We start from the raw sequence: 19994 nt of genomic DNA, 5'->3' as shown, positions 1-19994 counted from the left end.
CGATGTTAAGTTATCTATATTATCTGTAAAAAAACAATCTGATTTGATGTGGGATTGATTAAGGTTAGATTTGAATAAAAAGCTTTTTAACATAGTTGATACAATGTTACTTTTGAAGTAAGTGAAACAACTAACCAAATACCAAAGTGTATATTGTAATTAAATGAATAGAAGTTTTATAATAAGTTGCAAAAACAATGTTATTTTGTGTCCTGTAAAGAATCAGATTTAGGAAATTGGACCTTTAGAAATACACCTTTATGAAAACACAGAAACCAGCTTTTCATATGTATGAATGAATATGATAGGTTGATCCTAAAAAATAAAGACCAATTAAAAAAAGAGGATTGCATTAAAAAAAATGGAAGGAAGTCACATACGGCATCTTGATATAGCCCTATATACAGGGTGAAACTCGTAGAAAGCTGTGTGAGAGCGACGGAAGCTGAGACATTATTTATATACCCCCAGAGGATCCGTGTTTGTCAGAAAATAAATTTCCCAAAGAATTTCTGCGTACTTACAGTACTTCAGGGAACTGACATACAACGGTGAGGGTGGTTAAATTCTTATTACTTGCGCAAGTATACTGGAGCGTACCTAAAAACCAAGAACAAAGGTGACGTAATCGGACGTCACCAAAAGCAAACTGTTATCCCTTTGGCGGGTGGAGGACAGCGTCAGCTATCAGGAAATTCAAAAGAGCTAACGTCTGTAAGAACCGGAGCGGAAAGCTTCCAAGGGAAGGCCCGGTAAGGTATACTAACAGGCGAGTTCTGTGAATAGAAACACCTATCATATTCATATCAAAATCTGGGATAAGATTGGTCTAATTTTTAAAAAAGCCAAAGGACAGCACAGAGTAAAGGGATTTGACGTTTAACACTTTGTGCAAATTAAAGGAGAATTGTGATTATTAATAAGAACTTTGTAATAGTTCTAACCGTTATCCCACAAAAGCAAGGGTTTGAAATCAATCAAGAAATTAACAGGAAATCTTTTTCACATAAAGACTTTTAAGTTTTTTTTTTTTAATATTTTTAAGGTTTTTTCAATGCTTAAGGTTTTTAATTTTTGATCAATTGATTTTAATCATATCAATATTTGGGAAGTACTATCACCCAAATATAATTAAGGTGTATTGATTGTTTATATTTAGAGTCCGCAAACTGCGTATGATCTGCAGTTGCAACTCAAATAACGAATTGTAAGCTTTATTAAATTTGTGTTATAATAATTACTTGCTACTGTAATAAATTTGAATTTTAGACATATAAAGATATCTGTTTTCAATGTATTGCTATAAGGTTACTATTTAATATAGAAGGTAATATAAATTAAAGGGACACTGAACCCAAAATTTTTCTTTTGTGATTCAGATAGAGCATGTAATTTTAAGAAACTTTCTAATTTACTCCTATTATCAATTTTTATTTGTTCTCTTGCTATCTTTATTTGAAAAAGAAGGCATCTAAGCTTTTTTCTTGGTTCAGAACTATGGATAGCTCTTTTTTATTGGTGGATGAATTTATCCACCAATCAGCAAGGACAACCCAGGTTGTTCACCAGAAATGGGCCGGCATCTAAACTTACATTCTTGCATTTCAAATAAAGATACCAAGACAATAAAGAAAATTTGATCATAGGAGAAAAATAGAAAGTTGCTTAAAATTTCATGCTCTATCTAAATCACAAAAGAAAATTCTTGGGTTCAGTGTCCCTTTAATTAAGTTCTGATATAGAATTTAATCTTGGTCTGATCCCCAAATCTTATTATCCCAATAATTGGTTTTCCACTTTATAATTCCCATTTGCTTTGAGCCCCCTCTAGTTTAGTTTTAAAGTATAGATTGCACATTATATCTTGGAAGGAGATATTAAGTATAGAGTGGCTATAAGTTTGTGCTTAACATTTAACAAACCACCCAAAATACATTATCCACTCCACACGCAGTTCCCCGTAGCACATCTAATCCTCCATCAGGAGGGGGCCTTCTTCCTGCGGACTTTGCCGCACAGTTACAAAAGGCGGTGTCTGCGGCCTTCAGCGCTTTACCTTGCTCTAACAAATGCAAGAGGGTAAACATAGCTCTCCTGACCCGAAGTCGTCTAAATATTTATCAGATTAAGCCATTATGTCCCAGTTATCCGATGATGAGCTAACCTCTGTAGCTTCAGAGGGTGAACTTTCTGAGTCGGAGTCCTTAGCGTCCAAGCCTCCTGCTGCGGAGGAACCGTCCTTTAGATTTAAAATTGAGCACTTGCATTTTTTTTATTACAGGAGGTTCTGTCTACGTTAGAGGTTCCAGAGGCCATGCTGCCTGAAGAACCTATGATACCTAAATTAGGCAGAGTTTACGAAGACAGGAAAGTTCCTTTGATTTTTCCTGTGCCGGTTAAGATGGCGAACATTATTAAGAACCAATGGGTATGAATTGTTTCTTCCTTTTCCCCCTCATCTACTTTTAAAATGCTGTACCCGGTCACGGACTCTCAACTGGATTTGTGGGGCTCTATTCCTAAGGTGGATGGTGCTATCTCTAAGCTTGCTAAACGTACTACTATACCTCTTGAGGACAGTTCTTCGTTCAGAGAGCCGATGGATAAGAAAATGGAAACCTTTCTGAGAAAGATGTTTCAACATACAGGATTTTTGTTTCAACCGGCGGCTGCAGTTGCCGGAGCGGTTACCTACTGGTGCGACTCTTTGTCGAAGCTCATTGAGGTGGAGTCTCCCCTCAAGGATATTCAAGACAGAATTAAAGCTCTGAGAATTGCTAATTATTTTATCTGTGATGCGAACATGCAAATTATTTGCCTAAATGCAAAGGCCTCTGACTTTGCGGTCCTAGCCCACCGGGCGCTCTGGTTGAAGTCTTGGTCTGCAGATATGACTTCTAAGTACAGACTCCTTTCTCTTCCCTTCAAGGGAAATATTTGATTTGGTCCAGGCCTGGACTCCATTATTTCTACGGTTACCAGAGGCAAGGGTATCTTTCTACTGCAAAGATAACAAGTCTAAGGGACGACAATCTTCTAATTTTCGTTCTAACAAACCCAAATGACAACAATCCCCCTCCAAGCCCGAACAACCCAAGAGTACTTGGAAGCCAGCTCAGTCCTGGAATAAATCCAAGCAGAATAAGAGGCCCGCTGAAAACAAATCAGCATGAAGTGGCGGCCCTGATCCTGTATCGGATCGTGTAGGGGGCAGACTGTCTCTTTTTTCAGACACCTGGTTCAAGGACGTACAGGATCCGTGGGTCCTGGAGGTGGTACCTCAGGGATACAAGATAGGTTTCAAATCTCATCCGCTAAGGGGCAGATTCCTTCTCTCGAATCTGTCTACCAGAACAGAAAAGAGGGATTCCTTTCTAGGTGTGTTCGAGATCTATCCTCCTTAGGATTTGTTGTCCCGGTGCCTATCGAAGAAAGAGGTTTGGGGTTTTATTCAAACCTTTTCGTGGTCCCAAAGAAGGAGGGAACTTTCCGCACAATTCTGGACCTAAAGTGCTTAAACAAATTTCTCAGTGTCCCTTCCTTCAAGATGGAGACGATAAGGTCCATCCTTCCTTTGATTCAGGAAGGCCAGTTTATGACCACTATAGATCTGAAGGATGCTTACCTTCATGTTCCAACTCACAGGGAACACTTTCAGGTTCTGAGGTTTGCATTCCTGGACCAGCACTTCCAGTTCATTGCCCTTCCGTTTGGCCTAGCTACTGCTCCAAGATTCTTTACGAAGGTTCTGGGGGCTCTTCTAGACGTTGCCAGAATTCAGGGTATTGCAGTAGCCCCATACTTGGACAATATTCTGGTGCAAGCACCATCCTTTCGTCTTGTGGAAGAATTCTCAGAGTCCCTTCTCAGTCTTCTTCGATCACATGGATGGAAGATAAACTTGGAAAAGAGTTCTCTTATCTCGAGTACCAGGGTGGAATGCTTGGCTACTATAATAGACTCCATATCCATGAGGATTTTTCTAACAGACCAGAGACGTTGCAAGCTAACTTTGGCATGTCTTGCCCTCTGGACCTCCTTGAGTCCCTCTGTGGCTGTGTATGGAGGTGATTGGTCTCATGGTGTCCTGCATGGACATCATTCCTTTTGCCAGGTTCCGTCTCAGACCTTTACAACTGTGCATGCTAAGGCAGTGGAACGGCGATCATTCAGATCTGTCTCAACAGATTGCATTAGACAGCTGGTCGAGAGAATTGCTCTCTTGGTGGCTCTGTCCAGATCATCTGTCCCAAGGGACATGCTTCTTAAGACCATCCTGGGAGATTGTCACTACGGACACAAGCCTATCCGGATGGGGAGCTGTTTGGGGTGCCAGGAAGGCACAGGGGTTGTGGACTCAGGAGTCCTCCATCCCAATCCTTATTTTGGAACTACGGGCAATCTTCAAGGCCTTGAAGGTTTGGCCACTTCTGGGTTCGTCCCAGTTTATCAGATTCCAATCAGACAATATAACCTTGGTGGCTTACATCAACCATTAGGGGGGGGGGAACAAGAAGTTCTTTGGCGACGAAGGAAGTATCTCAGATTCTGGAGTGGGCGGAGGCTCACAGCTATCCACATTCTGGGTGTGGACAACTGGGAGGCGGATTTTCTCAGAAGGCAATCCTTCCATCCAGGGGAGTGGTCTCTCCATCCTGAGGTGTTTGCAGAGATATGCAGCAAGTGGGGGACACAGGAGATAGATCTCATGGCATCCCGTCTCAATACCAAGCTACCCAGGTACGGGTCGAGGGATCTAATAGATAAACTAGCAGTGCCCTGGAGGTTCAAGCTCATATATCTTTTTCCTCCATTACGGCTTCTTCCTCGAGTGGTGGCCTGCATCAAGCAGGAGCGGGTATCAGTAATCCTGATTGCTCCATCGTTGCCGTGAAGGACGTGGTTTGCGGATCTAGTGGGGATGTTCTCATCTCCTCTGTGGAAGTTACCTTGTCGCAGGATCGATTGTCAATTAGGATCAGACCTGTGTTTAGATCTGGGGCTCCTCCTTGGAGCCTAAATCTTGTTCTTCGGGTTTTGCAACAGGTTCCGTTTGAGCCTCTGCATTCCGTTGCTATTAAATTGATATCTTGGAAGGTTCTCTTTTTATTGGCTATTGCCTCTGCACGCAGAGTTTCTGTGATCTCTGCTTTGAAATGTTATCCCCCTTATCTGATTTTTCATGCAGATAAGGCAGTTTTATGTACTAAATTAGGTTTTCTTTCAAAGGTTGTGTCAGATCGCAACATCAATCAGGAGATTTGTCTTTCCTTCCTTGTGTCCTAATCCTTCTTCAGCGAAGGAACGCTTACTTCACAATTTGGATGTGGTTCGCGCCTTGAAGTTCTATCTTCAGGCTACTAAGGAGCTTAGCCAATCTTCCTCTTTGATTTTTGTCTATTCGGGGAAGCGTAAGGGGCAGAAGGCTACGTCGACTTCCCTATCTTTTTGGTTAAGGTGGGTCATTTGCTTAGCTTACAAAACATCGGGACATCGTCCTCCTGAGAGGATAACGGCTCATTCAACTAGAGCAGTGGCTTCCTCTTGGGCCTTTAAGAACAAGGTCTCTATGGATCAGATTTGTAAGGCGGCTACCTGGTCCTCCTTAAATACTTTCAAAATTTTACAAGTTTGATGTTTTTGCTTCGGCTGAAGCAGCTTTCAGAAGAAACGTTTTGCAGGCTGTGGTGCCCTCAGAATAGGGTTCATTCCTTTTTGTTCCCTCCCGTTATACATTCAGTGTCCTCTGGAGCTTGGGTATAGTTTTCCCAACAGTAAGGAATAAAGCAGTGGACTCTCCCTATCTTAGGAAGGAAAACATAATTTATGCTTACCAAATAAATTCCTTTCCTTCCGGATAGGGAAAGTCAACGGCCCCTTCCCATTTTTTTCTTGTCTATGGGCGGTCCCCTATTATTTATTTTATTCTTCTGGCACCGTTTATACCCTAATGTTTCTCCTACTTTTCCTTGTTCCCTCAGCAGAATGACTGGGGCAATGAGGATGTGGGAGGGATATTTAAGCCTTTGGCTGGGGTGTCTTTGCCTCCTCCTGGTGGCCAGGTGTTGTATTTCCCAACAGTAAGGAATGAAGCCGTGGACTCTCCCTATCTGGAAGGAAACGAATTTATCTGATAAGCTTAAATTATGTTGGGGTTTATTTTGCAACCATCCCATACAAGCCACATTTGTGGAGAATTTGTGATATTGTCGTCACATGCACACAATGACCACTCTTTGTCATAAATTCCTGCAACTGCTTCAGAGTTGCTGTGGGCCTCTTGGTAGCCTCTCTGACCAGTTTCCTCCTGGCTCGTTCATCCAGTTTGGAGCAACGTCTGTGTTGTACAAAATATATTTCACTTCTTAATATTAGACTTCACAGTGCTTCTAGGCATTGATAAAGCCTTTGATTGTTTTCTTGTACCCATCTCCTGACTTGTGACTTTCCACAACTTTATCCCGGAGATCTTTTGACAGTGCCTTGCCACCCATAGTTGATTGTTTGCTTCAGTTGCACTACCAGGGTCTGAGATGCTCCAGGAAAGCTCTTTTCATGCTAAGCTAATCAATATGCCCACAGCTGATCACAGTTAAAGGGACAGTCTAGGCCAAAAAAACTTTCATGGTTCAGATAGAGCATGTAATTTTTAACAATTTTCCAATTTACTTTTATCACCAATTTTGCTTTGTTCTCTTGGTGTTCTTAGTTGAAAGCTTAACCTAGGAGGTTCGTATGCTAATTTCTTAGACCTTGAAGGCCACCTCTTTTCAGAATGCATTTTAACAGTTTTTGACCACTAGAGAGGGTGTTCGTTCATGTATTTCATATAGATAACACTGTGCTCGTGCATGTGAAGTTATCTGGGAGCAGGCACTGATTGGCTAAACTGCAAGTCTGTCAAAAGGACACAATAGATAGAGGCGCCAATGGTGCAGATCAATGAGGAATCTTGGGAACTTCAGACAAGGGATATACACAGAGTACTCACTTGTGACAAAGGCAATCAGTCATGCCCATAGAGACCGGCTGGATTTCTACAGCAGTCCAGCTAGCTGATAAGTACTGGTAGTAGCGTAGCTCCAAGATATAATGGACACTTAGAGTTGGTAAAATAAAAACAAATTTATTTAAAAATTGTAAACTACACAACTCATGTTTGTGCCAAATAAAACCTTGGATAAGAGGAGAAACAATGCAACGCGTTTCTCAGTAAAACTGTTTCATCAGGCATGCCTGATTCCCTGCATCCTGGAGTTGTTTGTGGGGTGCTGATCAGCTAGCTGGACTGCTGTAGAAATCCAGCCTGTCTCTGGGCATGACTGATTGCCTTTGTCACAAGTGAGTACCCTGTGTATATCCCTTGTCTGAAGTTCCCAAGATTCCTCATTGATCTGCACCATTGGCGCCTCTATTGTGTCTTTTTAACAGATTGCCTACCATTGTATTCTGTTAGGCTTAGATTTAGAGTTTGGCGGTAGCCGTGAAAACCAGCGTTAAAAGCTCCTAACGCTGGTTTTAGGCTACCTCTGGTATTTGGAGTCACTCAAAAAAGGGTCTAACGCTCACTTTTCAGCCGCGACTTTTTCATACCGCAGATCCCCTTACGTCAATTGCGTATCCTATCTTTTCAATGGGATTTTTCTAACTCCGGTATTTAGAGTCGTGTCTGAAGTGAGCGTTAGAAATCTAACGACAAAACTCCAGCCGCAGGAAAAAAGTCACTAGTTAAGAGCTTTCTGGGCTAACGCCGGTTCATAAAGCTCTTAACTACTGTACTCTAAAGTACACTAACACCCATAAACTACCTATGTACCCCTAAACCGAGGCCCCCCCCACATCGCCACCACTCAGTTTAATTTTTTTAACCCCTAATCTGCCGACCGCCACCTACGTTATCCTTATGTACCCCTAATCTGCTGCCCCTAACACCGCCGACCCCTATATTATATTTATTAACCCCTAACCTGCCCCCACAACGTCGCAGCCAGCTACCTACAATAATTAACCCCTAATCTGCCGACCGCAAAGCGCAGCTACTTAAGTTATCCTTATGTACCCCTAATCTGCTGCCCCTAACACCGCCGACCCCTAATCTGCCCCCCTCAACGTCGCCTCCACCTGCCTTATTAACCCCTAATCTGCCGAGCGGACCGCACCGCTACTATAATAAACTTATTAACCCCTAATCCGCCTCACTAACCCTATAATAAATAGTATTAACCCCTAATCTGCCCTCCCTAACATCGCCGACACCTAACTTCAATTATTAACCCCTAATCTGCCGACCGGAGCTCACCGCTATTCTAATAAATGTATTAACCCCTAAAGCTAAGTCTAACCCTAACACTAACACACCCCTAACTTAAATATAATTTAAATCTAACGAAATTAATTAACTCTTATTAAATAAATTATTCCTATTTAAAGCTAAATACTAACCTGTAAAATAAATCCTAATATAGCTACAATATAAATTATAATGATATTATAGCTATTTTAGGATTAATATTTATTTTACAGGTAACTTTGTATTTATTTTAACCAGGTACAATAGCTATTAAATAGTTAAGAACTATTTAATAGCTAAAATAGTTAAAATAATTACAAAATTACCTGTAAAATAAATCCTAACCTAAGTTACAATTAAACCTAACACTATACTATCATTAAATTAATTAAATAAAATACCTACAATTACCTACAATTAAACCTAACACTACACTATCAATACATTAATTAAATACAATGCCTACAAATAACTACAATGAAATAAACTAACTAAAGTACAAAAAATAAAAAAGAACTAAGTTACAAAAAATCAAAAAATATTTACAAACATAAGAAAAATATTACAACAATTTTAAACTAATTACACCTACTCTAAGCCCCCTAATAAAATAACAAAGACCCCCAAAATAAAAAATGCCCTACCCTATTCTAAATTACTAAAGTTCAAAGCTCTTTTACCTTACCAGCCCTGAACAGGGCCCTTTGTGGGGCATGCCCCAAGAAGTTCAGCTCTTTTGCCTGTAAAAAAAAACACATACAATACACCCCCCAACATTACAACCCACCACCCACATACCCCTAATCTAACCCAAACCCCCCTTAAATAAACCTAACACTAAGCCCCTGAAGATCATCCTACCTTGTCTTTACCTCACCGGGTATCACCGATCGGTCCTGGCTCCAAAATCTTCATCCAACCCAAGCTGGGGCTGGCGATCCATCATCCGGTGGCTGAAGAGGTCCAGAAGAGGCTCCAAAGTCTTCATCCTATCCGGGAAGAAGAGTAGATCCGGACCGGCAACCATCATCTTCCAAGCGGCATCTTCTATCTTCATCCGATGAGGACCGGCGCCATCCTGAAGACCTCCACCGCGGACCCATCTTCATCCGGCGACGTCCAACTGAAGAATGACGGTTCCTTTAAATGACGGCCAATCGGAATTAAGGTAGGAATATTCTGATTGGCTGATGGAATCAGCCAATCAGAATCAAGTTCAATCCGATTGGCTGATCGGAACAGCCAATAGAATGCGAGCTTAATCTGATTGGCTGATTGGATCAGCCAATCGGATTGAATTTGATTCTGATTGGCTGATTCCATCAGCCAATCAGAATATTCCTACCTTAATTCCGATTGGCTGATAGAATCCTATCAGCCAATCGGAATTCGAGGGACGCCATCTTGGATGACGTCCCTTAAAGGAACCGTCATTCTTCAGTTGGACGTCGCCGGATGAAGATGGGTCCGCGGTGGAGGTCTTCAGGATGGAGCCGGTCCTCATCGGATGAAGATAGAAGATGCCGCTTGGAAGATGATGGTTGCCGGTCCGGATCTACTCTTCTTCCCGGATAGGATGAAGACTTTGGAGCCTCTTCTGGACCTCTTCAGCCACCGGATGATGGATCGCCAGCCCCCGCTTGGGTTGGATGAAGATTTTGGAGCCAGGACAGATCGGAGATACCCGGTGAGGTGAAGACAAGGTAGGATGATCTTCAGGGGCTTAGTGTTAGGTTTATTTAAGGGGGGTTTGTGTTAGATTAGGGGTATGTGGGTGGTGGGTTGTAATGTTGGGGGGGGGGGGGTATTGTATGTGGGGGGGTTTTTACAGGCAAAAGAGCTGAACTTCTTGGGGCATGCCCCGCAAAGGGCCCTGTTCAGGGCTGGTAAGGTAAAAGAGCTTTGAACTTTAGTAATTTAGAATAGGGTAGGGCATTTTTTATTTTGGGGGTCTTTGTTATTTTATTAGGGGGCTTAGAGTAGGTGTAATTAGTTTAAAATTGTTGTAATATTTTTCTTATGTTTGTAAATATTTTTTGATTTTTTTGTAACTTAGTCCTTTTTTATTTTTTGTACTTTAGTTAGTTTATTTCATTGTAGTTATTTGTAGGTATTGTATTTAATTAATGTATTGATAGTGTAGTGTTAGGTTTAATTGTAACTTAGGTTAGGATTTATTTTACAGGTAATTTTGTAATTATTTTAACTATTTTAGCTATTAAATAGTTCTTAACTATTTAATAGCTATTGTACCTGGTTAAAATAAATACAAAGTTACCTGTAAAATAAATATTAATCCTAAAATAGCTATAATATAATTATAATTTATATTGTAGCTATATTAGGATTTATTTTACAGGTAAGTATTTAGCTTTAAATAGGAATAATTTATTTAATAAGAGTTAATTAATTTTGTTAGATTTAAATTATATTTAAGTTAGGGGGGGGTGTTAGGGTTAGACTTAGTTTTAGGGGTTAATACATTTATTAGAATAGCGTTGAGCTCGGGTCGGCAGATTAGGGGTTAATAATTGAAGTTAGGTGTCGGCGATGTTAGGGAGGGCAGATTAGGGGTTAATACTATTTATTATAGGGTTAGTGAGGCGGATTAGGGGTTAATAACTTTATTATGATAGCGGTGCGGTCCGCTCGGCAGATTAGGGGTTAATAAGTGTAGGCAGGTGGAGGCGACGTTGTGGGGGGCAGATTAGGGGTTAATAAATATAATATAGGGGTCGGCGATGTTAGGGGCAGCAGATTAGGGGTACATAAGGATAATGTAAGTAGCGGCGGTTTACGGAGCGGCAGATTAGGGGTTAATAATAATATGCAGGGGTCAGCGATAGCGGGGTCGGCAGATTAGGGGTTAATAAGTGTAAGGCTAGGGGTGTTTAGACTCGGGGTACATGTTAGGGTGTTAGGTGCAGACGTAGGAAGTGTTTCCCCATAGCAAACAATGGGGCTGCGTTAGGAGCTGAACGCGGCTTTTTTGCAGGTGTTTTTTTTTTCCAGCTCAAACAGCCCCATTGTTTTCTATGGGGGAATCGTGCACGAGCACGTTTTTGAGGCTGGCCGCTTGCGTAAGCAACTCTGGTATCGAGAGTTGAAGTTGTGTTAAATATGCTCTACGCTCCTTTTTTGGAGCCTAACGCAGCCTTTATGTGGACTCTCAATACCAGAGTTATTTTTATGGTGCGGCCAGAAAAAAGCCGGCGTTAGCTTTTCGAGTTGTTACCGACAAAACTCTAAATCTAGCCGTTAGAGAGCTGCCTCCTGGATTGCTCCTTCAATCAAACCAATTTCTCCTGCCTCAAGGAATTTGAATTAAGCTGACAATTTCTGGACTTTTGCCTGCACATATGTGTTAGCGGTAATATCTCAGCTATTGTATTTTGGAGATTATATCTCAGGAATTGTGTTTTTGAGATTTTACTCTCTTATATTTCATTGCATTATTGCATTGTGTACTGCATTTTACATATACTTAATCTGTTTAGATTTTTATTTTTATTTTACTGTCCATTATCCTTAGCGCCTCCTAGAGGATTTCAGGGAACATCTGTTTTTTTTTTGTTTTCCTTGACTACTTCATCTATTGTTTTAAGTCTGTCAAAAGAACTGAAATAAAGGGGCAGTTTGCAGAGGCTTAGATACAAGATAATCACAGAGGTTAAAAGTATATTAATATAACTGTGTTGGTTATGCAAAACTGGGGAATGGGTTAAAAATGGATTATCTATCTTTTAAAACAATAACAATTCTGGTGTAGACTGTCCCTTTAAAGGTCAAATGGCTTTGTGTGTGCCATTGAGAAGGTGATTAGCTACACCTGATTGAGGAGGGGGTGATCCTTTTTCCAACTCAGTGATTCTGTTTTTGAATTGTCTTTATTTTTGCCTGACATGTTGGTGTTATATCTTTCACTTGGATGTTATAACTTGCACTGAGTAATTACAACAGGATAAACAAAAACTGTGTGTCTTTTTCAGGCTGCAAAGCAAAAAAATGTGATTTATTTTCAACGGGGTGATTCCTTTCAAATTTTCAAATTTATGTAAGAATTTACTTGATAAATTAATTTCTTTCATATTGGCAAGAGTCCATGAGCTATCCTACCAGGAGGGGCAAAGTTTCCCAAACCTCAAAATGCCTATAAATACACGCCTCACCACATCCACAATTCAGTTCAACGAATAGCCAAGTAGTGGGGTGATAAAGAAAGGAGTAGAAAGCATCAACAAGGGAATTTGGAAATTATTGTGCTTTATACAAAAATCATGACCACCATAAAAAGAGTGGGCCTTATGGACTCTTGCCAATATGAAAGAAATTAATTTGTCAGGTAAATTCTTACATAAATGATGTTTTCTTTCATGTAATTGGCAAGAGTCCATGAGCTAGTGATGTATGGGATTACCAATACCTAAGATGTGGAACTCCACGCAAGAGTCACTAGAGAGGGAGGGATAAAATAAAAAACAGCCATTTTCCCGCTGAAAATAATCCACAACCCAAATTATAAGTTTATTCTTTAATGATATGAAAAAACGTAAAACATCAGCAGAAGAATCAAACTGAAACAGCTGTCTGAAGAACTTTTCTACAAAAAACTGCATCTGAAGAAGCAAATACATCAAAACGGTAGAATTTAGTAAATGTATGCAAAGAGGACCAAGTTGCCGCTTTGCAAATCTGATCAACTGAAACTTCATTCTTAAAAGCCCACGAAGTGGAGACTGATTTAGTAGAATGAGCTGTAATTCTCTGAGGTGGGGTCTTACCCGACTCCAAATAAGCTTGATGAATCAAAAGCTTTAACCAAGAAGCCAAGGAAATAGCAGAAGCCTTCTGACCTTTCCTAGGACCAGAAAATATAACAGACTAGAAGTCTTCCTGAAATCTTTAGTAGCTTCAACATATTTCAAAGCTCTTACCACATCCAAAGAATGTAAGGATCTTTCCAAAGAATTCTTAGGATTAGGACACAAGGAAGGGACAATTTCTCTACTAATGTTGTTAGAATTCACAACCTTAGGTAAAAATTTAAATGAAGTCCGCAAAACCGCCTTATCCTGATGAAAAATCAGAAAAGGAGATTCACAAGAAAGAGCAGATAGCTCAAACTCTTCTAACAGAAGATATAGCCAAAAGGAACAACACTTTCCAAGAAAGTAGTTTTAATGTCCAAAGAATGCATAGGCTCAAATGGAGGAGCCTGTAACGCTTTCAAAACCAAATTAAGACTACAAGGAGGAGAGATTGATTTAATGACAGGCTTAATACGAACTAAAGCCTGTACAAAACAGTGAATATCAGGAAGTTTAGCAATCTTTCTGTGAAATAAAACAGAAAGAGCAGAGATTTGTCCCTTCAAAGAACTTGCAGACAAACCTTTATCCAAACCATCCTGAAGAAACTGAAAAATGATAGGAATTCTAAAAGAATGCCAAGAGAATTTATGAGAAGAACACCATGAAATGTAAGTCTTCCAAACTCGATAATAAATCTTCCTTAGGACGGATTTACGAGATTGCAACATAGTATTAATCACTCAGTCAGAGAAACCTAAGCACTAAGTGTTCAATTTCCATACCTTCAAATTTAATGATTTGAGATACTGATGGAAAAACGGACCTTGAGATAGAAGGTCCGGCCTTAATGGAAGTGGCCAAGGTTGGCAACTGGACATCCGAACAAGATCCTCATACCAAAACCTGTGTGGCCATGCTGGAGCCACCAGCAACACAAACAATTGTTCCATGATGATTTTGGAGATCACTCTTGGAAGAAGAACTAGAGGCGGACCTGGAGAGGTATCTGGGAAGTTTCTTGTTTAGATGAGAGGCCATCAGATCTATCTCTGGAAGACCCCACATCTGAACAATCTGAGAAAACACATCTGGATGGAGAGACCACTCCCCTGGATGTAAAGTCTGACGTCTGAGATAGAGATTAGACAGGAGCTGGATTCCGCCCAAGCAAGTATCCGAGATACTACTTTCATAACTTGTGGACTGTGAGTCCCACCCTGATGATTGACATATGCTACAGTTTTGATATTGTCTGTCTGAAAGCAAATGAACGGTTCTCTCTTAAACAGAGGCCAAAACTGAAGAGCTCTGAGAATTGCCAGGAGTTCTAAAATATTGATCGTAATCTCGCCTCTTGAGATTTCCAAACCCCTTGCGCTGTCAGAGATCCCCAAACAGCTCCCCAACCTGAAAGACTTGCATCTGTAGTAATCACAGTCCAGGTTGGTCGAATAAAGGAAGCCCATTGAATTAAACGCTGGTGATTTAACCAGCACATCAGAGAGTGTCGAACATTGGGATTTAAGGATATTAATTGTGATATATTTGTATAATCCCTGCACCATTGATTCAGCATACAAAGCTGGAGAGGTCTCATGTGAAAACGAGCAAAAGGAATCGCGTCCGATGCTGCAGTCATGAGGCCTAAAACTTTCATGCACATAGCCACTGAAGGGAATGACTGAGACTGAAGATGCCGACAAGCTGCAACCAATTTCAAGCGTATCTTGTCTATTAGAGACAGAGTCAAGGACACTGAATCTATCTGGAAACCTAAAAAGGTGACCCTTGTCTGAGGAATCAAGAAACTTTTTGGTAAATTGATCCTCCAACCATGTTTTTGAAGAAACAACACTAGTTGATTCGTATGAGATTCTGCAGAACGTAAAGACTGAGCTAGTACCAAGATATTGTCCAAATAAGGAAACACTGCAATACCCTGCTCTCTGATTACAGAGAGTAGGGCACCTAGAACCTTTGAAAAGATTCTTGGAGCTGTTGCTAGGCCAAATGGAAGAGCAGCAAATTGGTAATGCTTGTCTAGAAAAGAGAATCTCAGGAACTGATAATGTTCTGGATGAATCGGAATATGTCCTTGCTGAACAAAATGCAGAATAGTCCTTATAGTCACCATCTTGAAAGTTGGTACTCTTACATAATGATTCAAAATTTTAGATCCAGGACTTAGGTGTCATATCAGCATTCCAAGATTTAAGCCACAAAGCTCTTCTAGCTAAAATAGCTAAAGACATGGATCTAACATCAATTTTGATAATATCAAAAATGGCTTCACAAATAAAATGATTAGCGTATTGCAGTAAGCGAACAATGCTAGACATGTCAGGATCCAATTCTTGTTGCTCTAAATTCTCCAACCAAAAAGCTGATGCAGCCGCAACATCAGCCAAAGTAATTGCAGGCCTGAAAAGATGACCTGAATATAGATAGGCTTTCCTTAGATAAGATTCAAGTTTCCTATCTAAAGGATCTTTAAAAGAAGTACTATCTTCCATAGGAATAGTGGTACGTTTAGCAAGAGTAGAAAAAGCCCCATCAACTTTGGGGATCTTTTCCCAAAACTCTATAGAAATTGCTGGTAAAGGATACAATTTTTTAATCCTTGAAGAAGGAATAAAAGGAGTACCTGGCTTATTCCATTCCTTAGAAATCATATCAGAAATTGCATCAGGAATAGGAAAAACCCCTGGAGTAACCACAGGAGGTTTAAAACGAGCATTTAAACGTTTACTAGTCTTAACGTCAAGAGGACTGGCTTCCTCAATATCCAAAGTAATTAACACTTATTTTAACAAAGAACGAATATACTTCATTTTAAATAGATGAGTAGATTTGTCAGTGTCAATATCTGAGGAAGGATCTTCTGAATCAGATAGATCCTCATCAGAGGAGGATAATTCAGTATGTTGTCGGTCATTTGAAATTTCATCAACTTTATGAGAAGTTTTAAAAGACCTTTTATGTTTATTAGAAGGCGGGAATGCAGACAAAGCCTTCTGAATAGAATCGGTAACAAATTCTTTAAAATTCATAGGTATATCATGTACATTGGAAGTTGAAGGAACTGCAACCGGCAATGTACTATTACTGATGGATATATTGTCTGCATGTAAAAGTTTATTATGACAACTATTACAAATGACATTCAGAGATATAATTTCCACAATCTTACAACAAATGCACTTAGCTTTGGTAGAACCGATGTAAGGCAGCAAAGTTCCAACAGATACTTCTGAGACAGGACCAGATTGTGACATCTTGCAAAATGTAAAAGAAAAAAACAACATATAAAGCAAAATTATCAATTTCCTTATATGACAGTTTCAGGAATGGGAAAAAAAAAATGCAAATAGCATAGCCCTCTGACATAGGAAAAGGCAAGAGGCAAATAGCAATGGGGCAATGAATTAATGAAAAAATTTGGCACCAATTATGACGCACAACGTGACTGAAAGTTTTTTGGCACCAACAACATCCGGAAATGACCCTGTGAAGGGACTCTGCTTCAACTATGACACCGGAAATGACGAACTTGCGCCACCGGACGTACTTTCGCACCAGAAATGTCTCGCACCAAGAATGACTCAATAAAGTCTAGCATTTGGCACACCTTCGGGCCTAGTACTGCCCGCAATTTGCAAGAAAAATATAGTCAATCAGAAAAAAAGACTAAACCCCAGGTAAGAAAAAAATATTTCTTAAAATGTTTATTTTCCCCAAATATGAAACCGACAGTCTGCACAAGGAAATACATGAACCTGACTCATGGCAAATATAAGTACAATACATATATTTAGAACTTAATATAAATGCATAAAGTGCCACACCATAGCTGGGGTGTCTTAAGTAATAAAAAACATACTTACCGAAAAGACACCCATCCACATATAGCAGATAGCCAAACCAGTACTGAAACGGTTATCATTTGAGGTAATGATATATGAGAGTATATCGTCAATCTGAAAAGGGAGGTAGGAGATGAATCTCTACTACCGATAACAGAGAGCCCATGGAATAGATCTCCCGTGAGGAAAACCATTGCATTCAATAGGTGATACTTCCCTCACATCCCTCTGACATTCGCTGTACTCGAATCAAGCTTCAACAATGCTGAGAAGCACATGTCAACGTAGAAATCTTAGCACAAACTTACTTCACCACCTCCATAGGAGGCAAAGTTTGTAAAACGGAATTGTGTGTGTGGTGAGGGGTTTATTTATAGGCATTTTGAGGTTTGGGAAACTTTGCCCCTCCTGGTAGGATAGTATATCCCATACGTCACTAGCTCATGGACTCTTGCCAATTACATGAAAGAAATCTATATATATAAAACTATATTAATTGTGAGGGAGGATGGAAGTCTTGGTGAGTTCCCACGCTTTTTTTTGTCTTGCATTGTTTTTCTAGTACATTTTTAAGTCTCTATATTAATTTATTTTCTCAGTGAACTATATGCTGTTCATTCTAGAAGCCTGTGTAACTGTGTTTTTTTTTTAACATATACACAAATACAAAGTAAGACACGGATGAACAAAATTATATTTAAAGGACCAGTCAACACAGTAGATTTGCATAATCAACAAATGAAAGATAACAAGACAATATAATAGCAATTAGTCTGAACTTCAAATGAGTAGATTTTTTTTCTGACAATTTTAAAAGTTATGTCTTTTTCCACTCCCCCTGTACCATGTGACAGCCAATCACAAATGCATACACGTACCATGTGACAGCCATCAGCCATTTACAAATGCATACACACTTATTCTTGCACATGCTCAGTAGGAGCTGGTGACTCAAAAGGTCTAAATATAAAAAGACTGTGCACATTTAGTTAATGGAAGTAAATTGGGAAGTTTAAAATGGCATGCTCTATCTGAATAATGAAATTTAATTTTGATTGAGTGTCCCTTTAAGTATACATGTTTGAATAAACCAACATTTTAATATTCAGACAAGGAAGACTTTAAAGGGACAGTCAAGCCTAAAAAAACGTTCATGATTTAAATAGGGCGTCTTTTATCACCAATTTGTCTTTGTTCCCTTGGTATTCTTAGTTCATGTGTTTTAATATAGATAGATAATATGTATCCTATGATACATTTTTGTTTCTTTTGAACATTTTTTAATTATATTATTTATTTATTTTTTTGTGTCTGACAATGTTTGTATGACCTAGAATAATTGTAATATTTTACCTCCACTGCTATTCTTCATTCAAGAATACAAGCATAAATCAAATCAATTTGTGTGTTCCCTACAGGAGAGATTAGAGATTGATTCAGAGTCTGAGTCAATTACTGTAATAAAACTAACACAGAAACTGACAGCACTTTTGAAGGAATCTGAAATGAAGGCTAAACAGGAGACAGTAAGTAAAACATTTATTCCCAAAAATACTTTTAGCCATTGCACAAATGTAACGTGGTTTGTGCACCATTTATAAATACTGTAGGAATAATACAATTGTCCTGCACTGTTAAAAAGGCATTAACAAACAAAGCAAAAAGAGTCTATACCATCTTTTAAATATGTATCCCTTTTATACAATTTAGGCCCTTTGCTTCTGGTAACATTTCTCAGTTATTTCTTTTGTGGATATGAATACATTGGTGATGTCATTAATGTTGCTGTTTTGGTAATGTTTATTTTCGCTTTGATTTTTAGCTTTTTGCTAATCGAGTAGCTAAGGCTAAAGATGTGGCTAAATCATTCATGAAAGCTGCTTTAAAGAAAACTGCAGCTTCCAAGAAACCGGTTCCTTCAGGTAGGTTTATGAAAACCGAAGCAAATAAATTATCATCATAGATTTAGGATATTGAAATATAAGAGTAGCTAGAAAAATGGAGCTTTATGTATTTAGGGACAACAACAAATATGCTCTCTGTAATGAAATTTGGTTGTCTTGGGACAGCCTGTTTTGCGATTAGACCCTCCTCTTCCCTCGTATGTATGTATTTATTTCCCCCTCCCTTCCCCACTCCTCCCCACCCCCTAACCCTCATATACCCGTATGGGGGGCATTTTCAATCTGAATTCAGTAAGTGAGATACCCCCCTCCCCCAATTGAAAGAGTGTGGTAACCATCTATTTACTTTTTAGACCACTGATGTAATTCAAAGCTATTCCCCCTATATAACCTATCTTAGCCCAATACTGCTTCAAGAGTAGCTATCATTCACACGGGGTTCTCCCTATATCTGATGCCTTTAAATAGGCAGTCGATAAGCTACTTTCTCAAGCTCTTATTTACTGGTTAAAAAAAATGAGGACTCAAGACAACCCGTTTCTCCATTAGGCACATATTGGATCTATAACCTCTGTTTCTTTCATGTAATTGTCAAGAGTCCATGAGCTAGTGACATATGGGATATACTATCCTTCCAGGAGGGGGCAAAGTTTCCCAAATCTCAAATGTCTATAAATACACGTCTCACCACACCCACAATTCAGTGTTACAAACTTTGCATCCCTATGAGGGATGTGAAGGGAGTATCGCCTATTGATTTTATGGTTTTCCTCACGGGAAATCTTTTCAAGGGTTCTCTGTTATCGGTCTGCTGGTCTGTTACCTCTGCTTTTTCAGCACTGTTTTGGCTATCTGCTATATGTGGATGGGTGTCTTTCGGTAAGTATGTATCATTATTTAAGACACTCTCAGCTATGGTTTGGCGCTTTATGTATTAATATTCAGTTTTAATTATATGTATTTTAATTATATTTGCCATGAGTCAGGTCTATGCATATTTCCCTTTGCAGTCTAAACCGTTTCAGTATGGGCATAATGTTTGGAAAGTTTATTTAAACTTTTCTTACTTGGGGTTTCCTTTTTTTCAATTTGACTTGCATTTTTTCGCGGGCAAATCTAGGCTTGC

At 39.4% G+C, this 19994-nt stretch overlaps 1 protein-coding gene across 6 annotated transcripts in view; it reads left to right on the top strand.

The window, feature by feature from the left end:
• The window catches only part of LOC128660495 (uncharacterized), a 422478-nt gene that overhangs the window by 225701 nt on the left and 176783 nt on the right, over positions 1–19994 (top strand). For all 6 annotated transcript variants that reach the window (XM_053714388.1, XM_053714387.1, XM_053714386.1 and 3 more), the window contains 2 exons: positions 18383–18490; positions 18787–18886. In XM_053714388.1, the coding sequence (XP_053570363.1) occupies positions 18383–18490; positions 18787–18886 (208 nt within the window). The remainder of the gene's footprint in view (positions 1–18382; positions 18491–18786; positions 18887–19994) is intronic.

The sequence above is a fragment of the Bombina bombina genome, chromosome 5, assembly GCF_027579735.1.
Source record: "Bombina bombina isolate aBomBom1 chromosome 5, aBomBom1.pri, whole genome shotgun sequence".
NCBI lineage: Eukaryota > Metazoa > Chordata > Amphibia > Anura > Bombinatoridae > Bombina > Bombina bombina.
The sequence above is the reverse complement of the archived record's forward strand: the minus strand, read 5'-3'. Positions and strand labels throughout refer to the sequence as shown.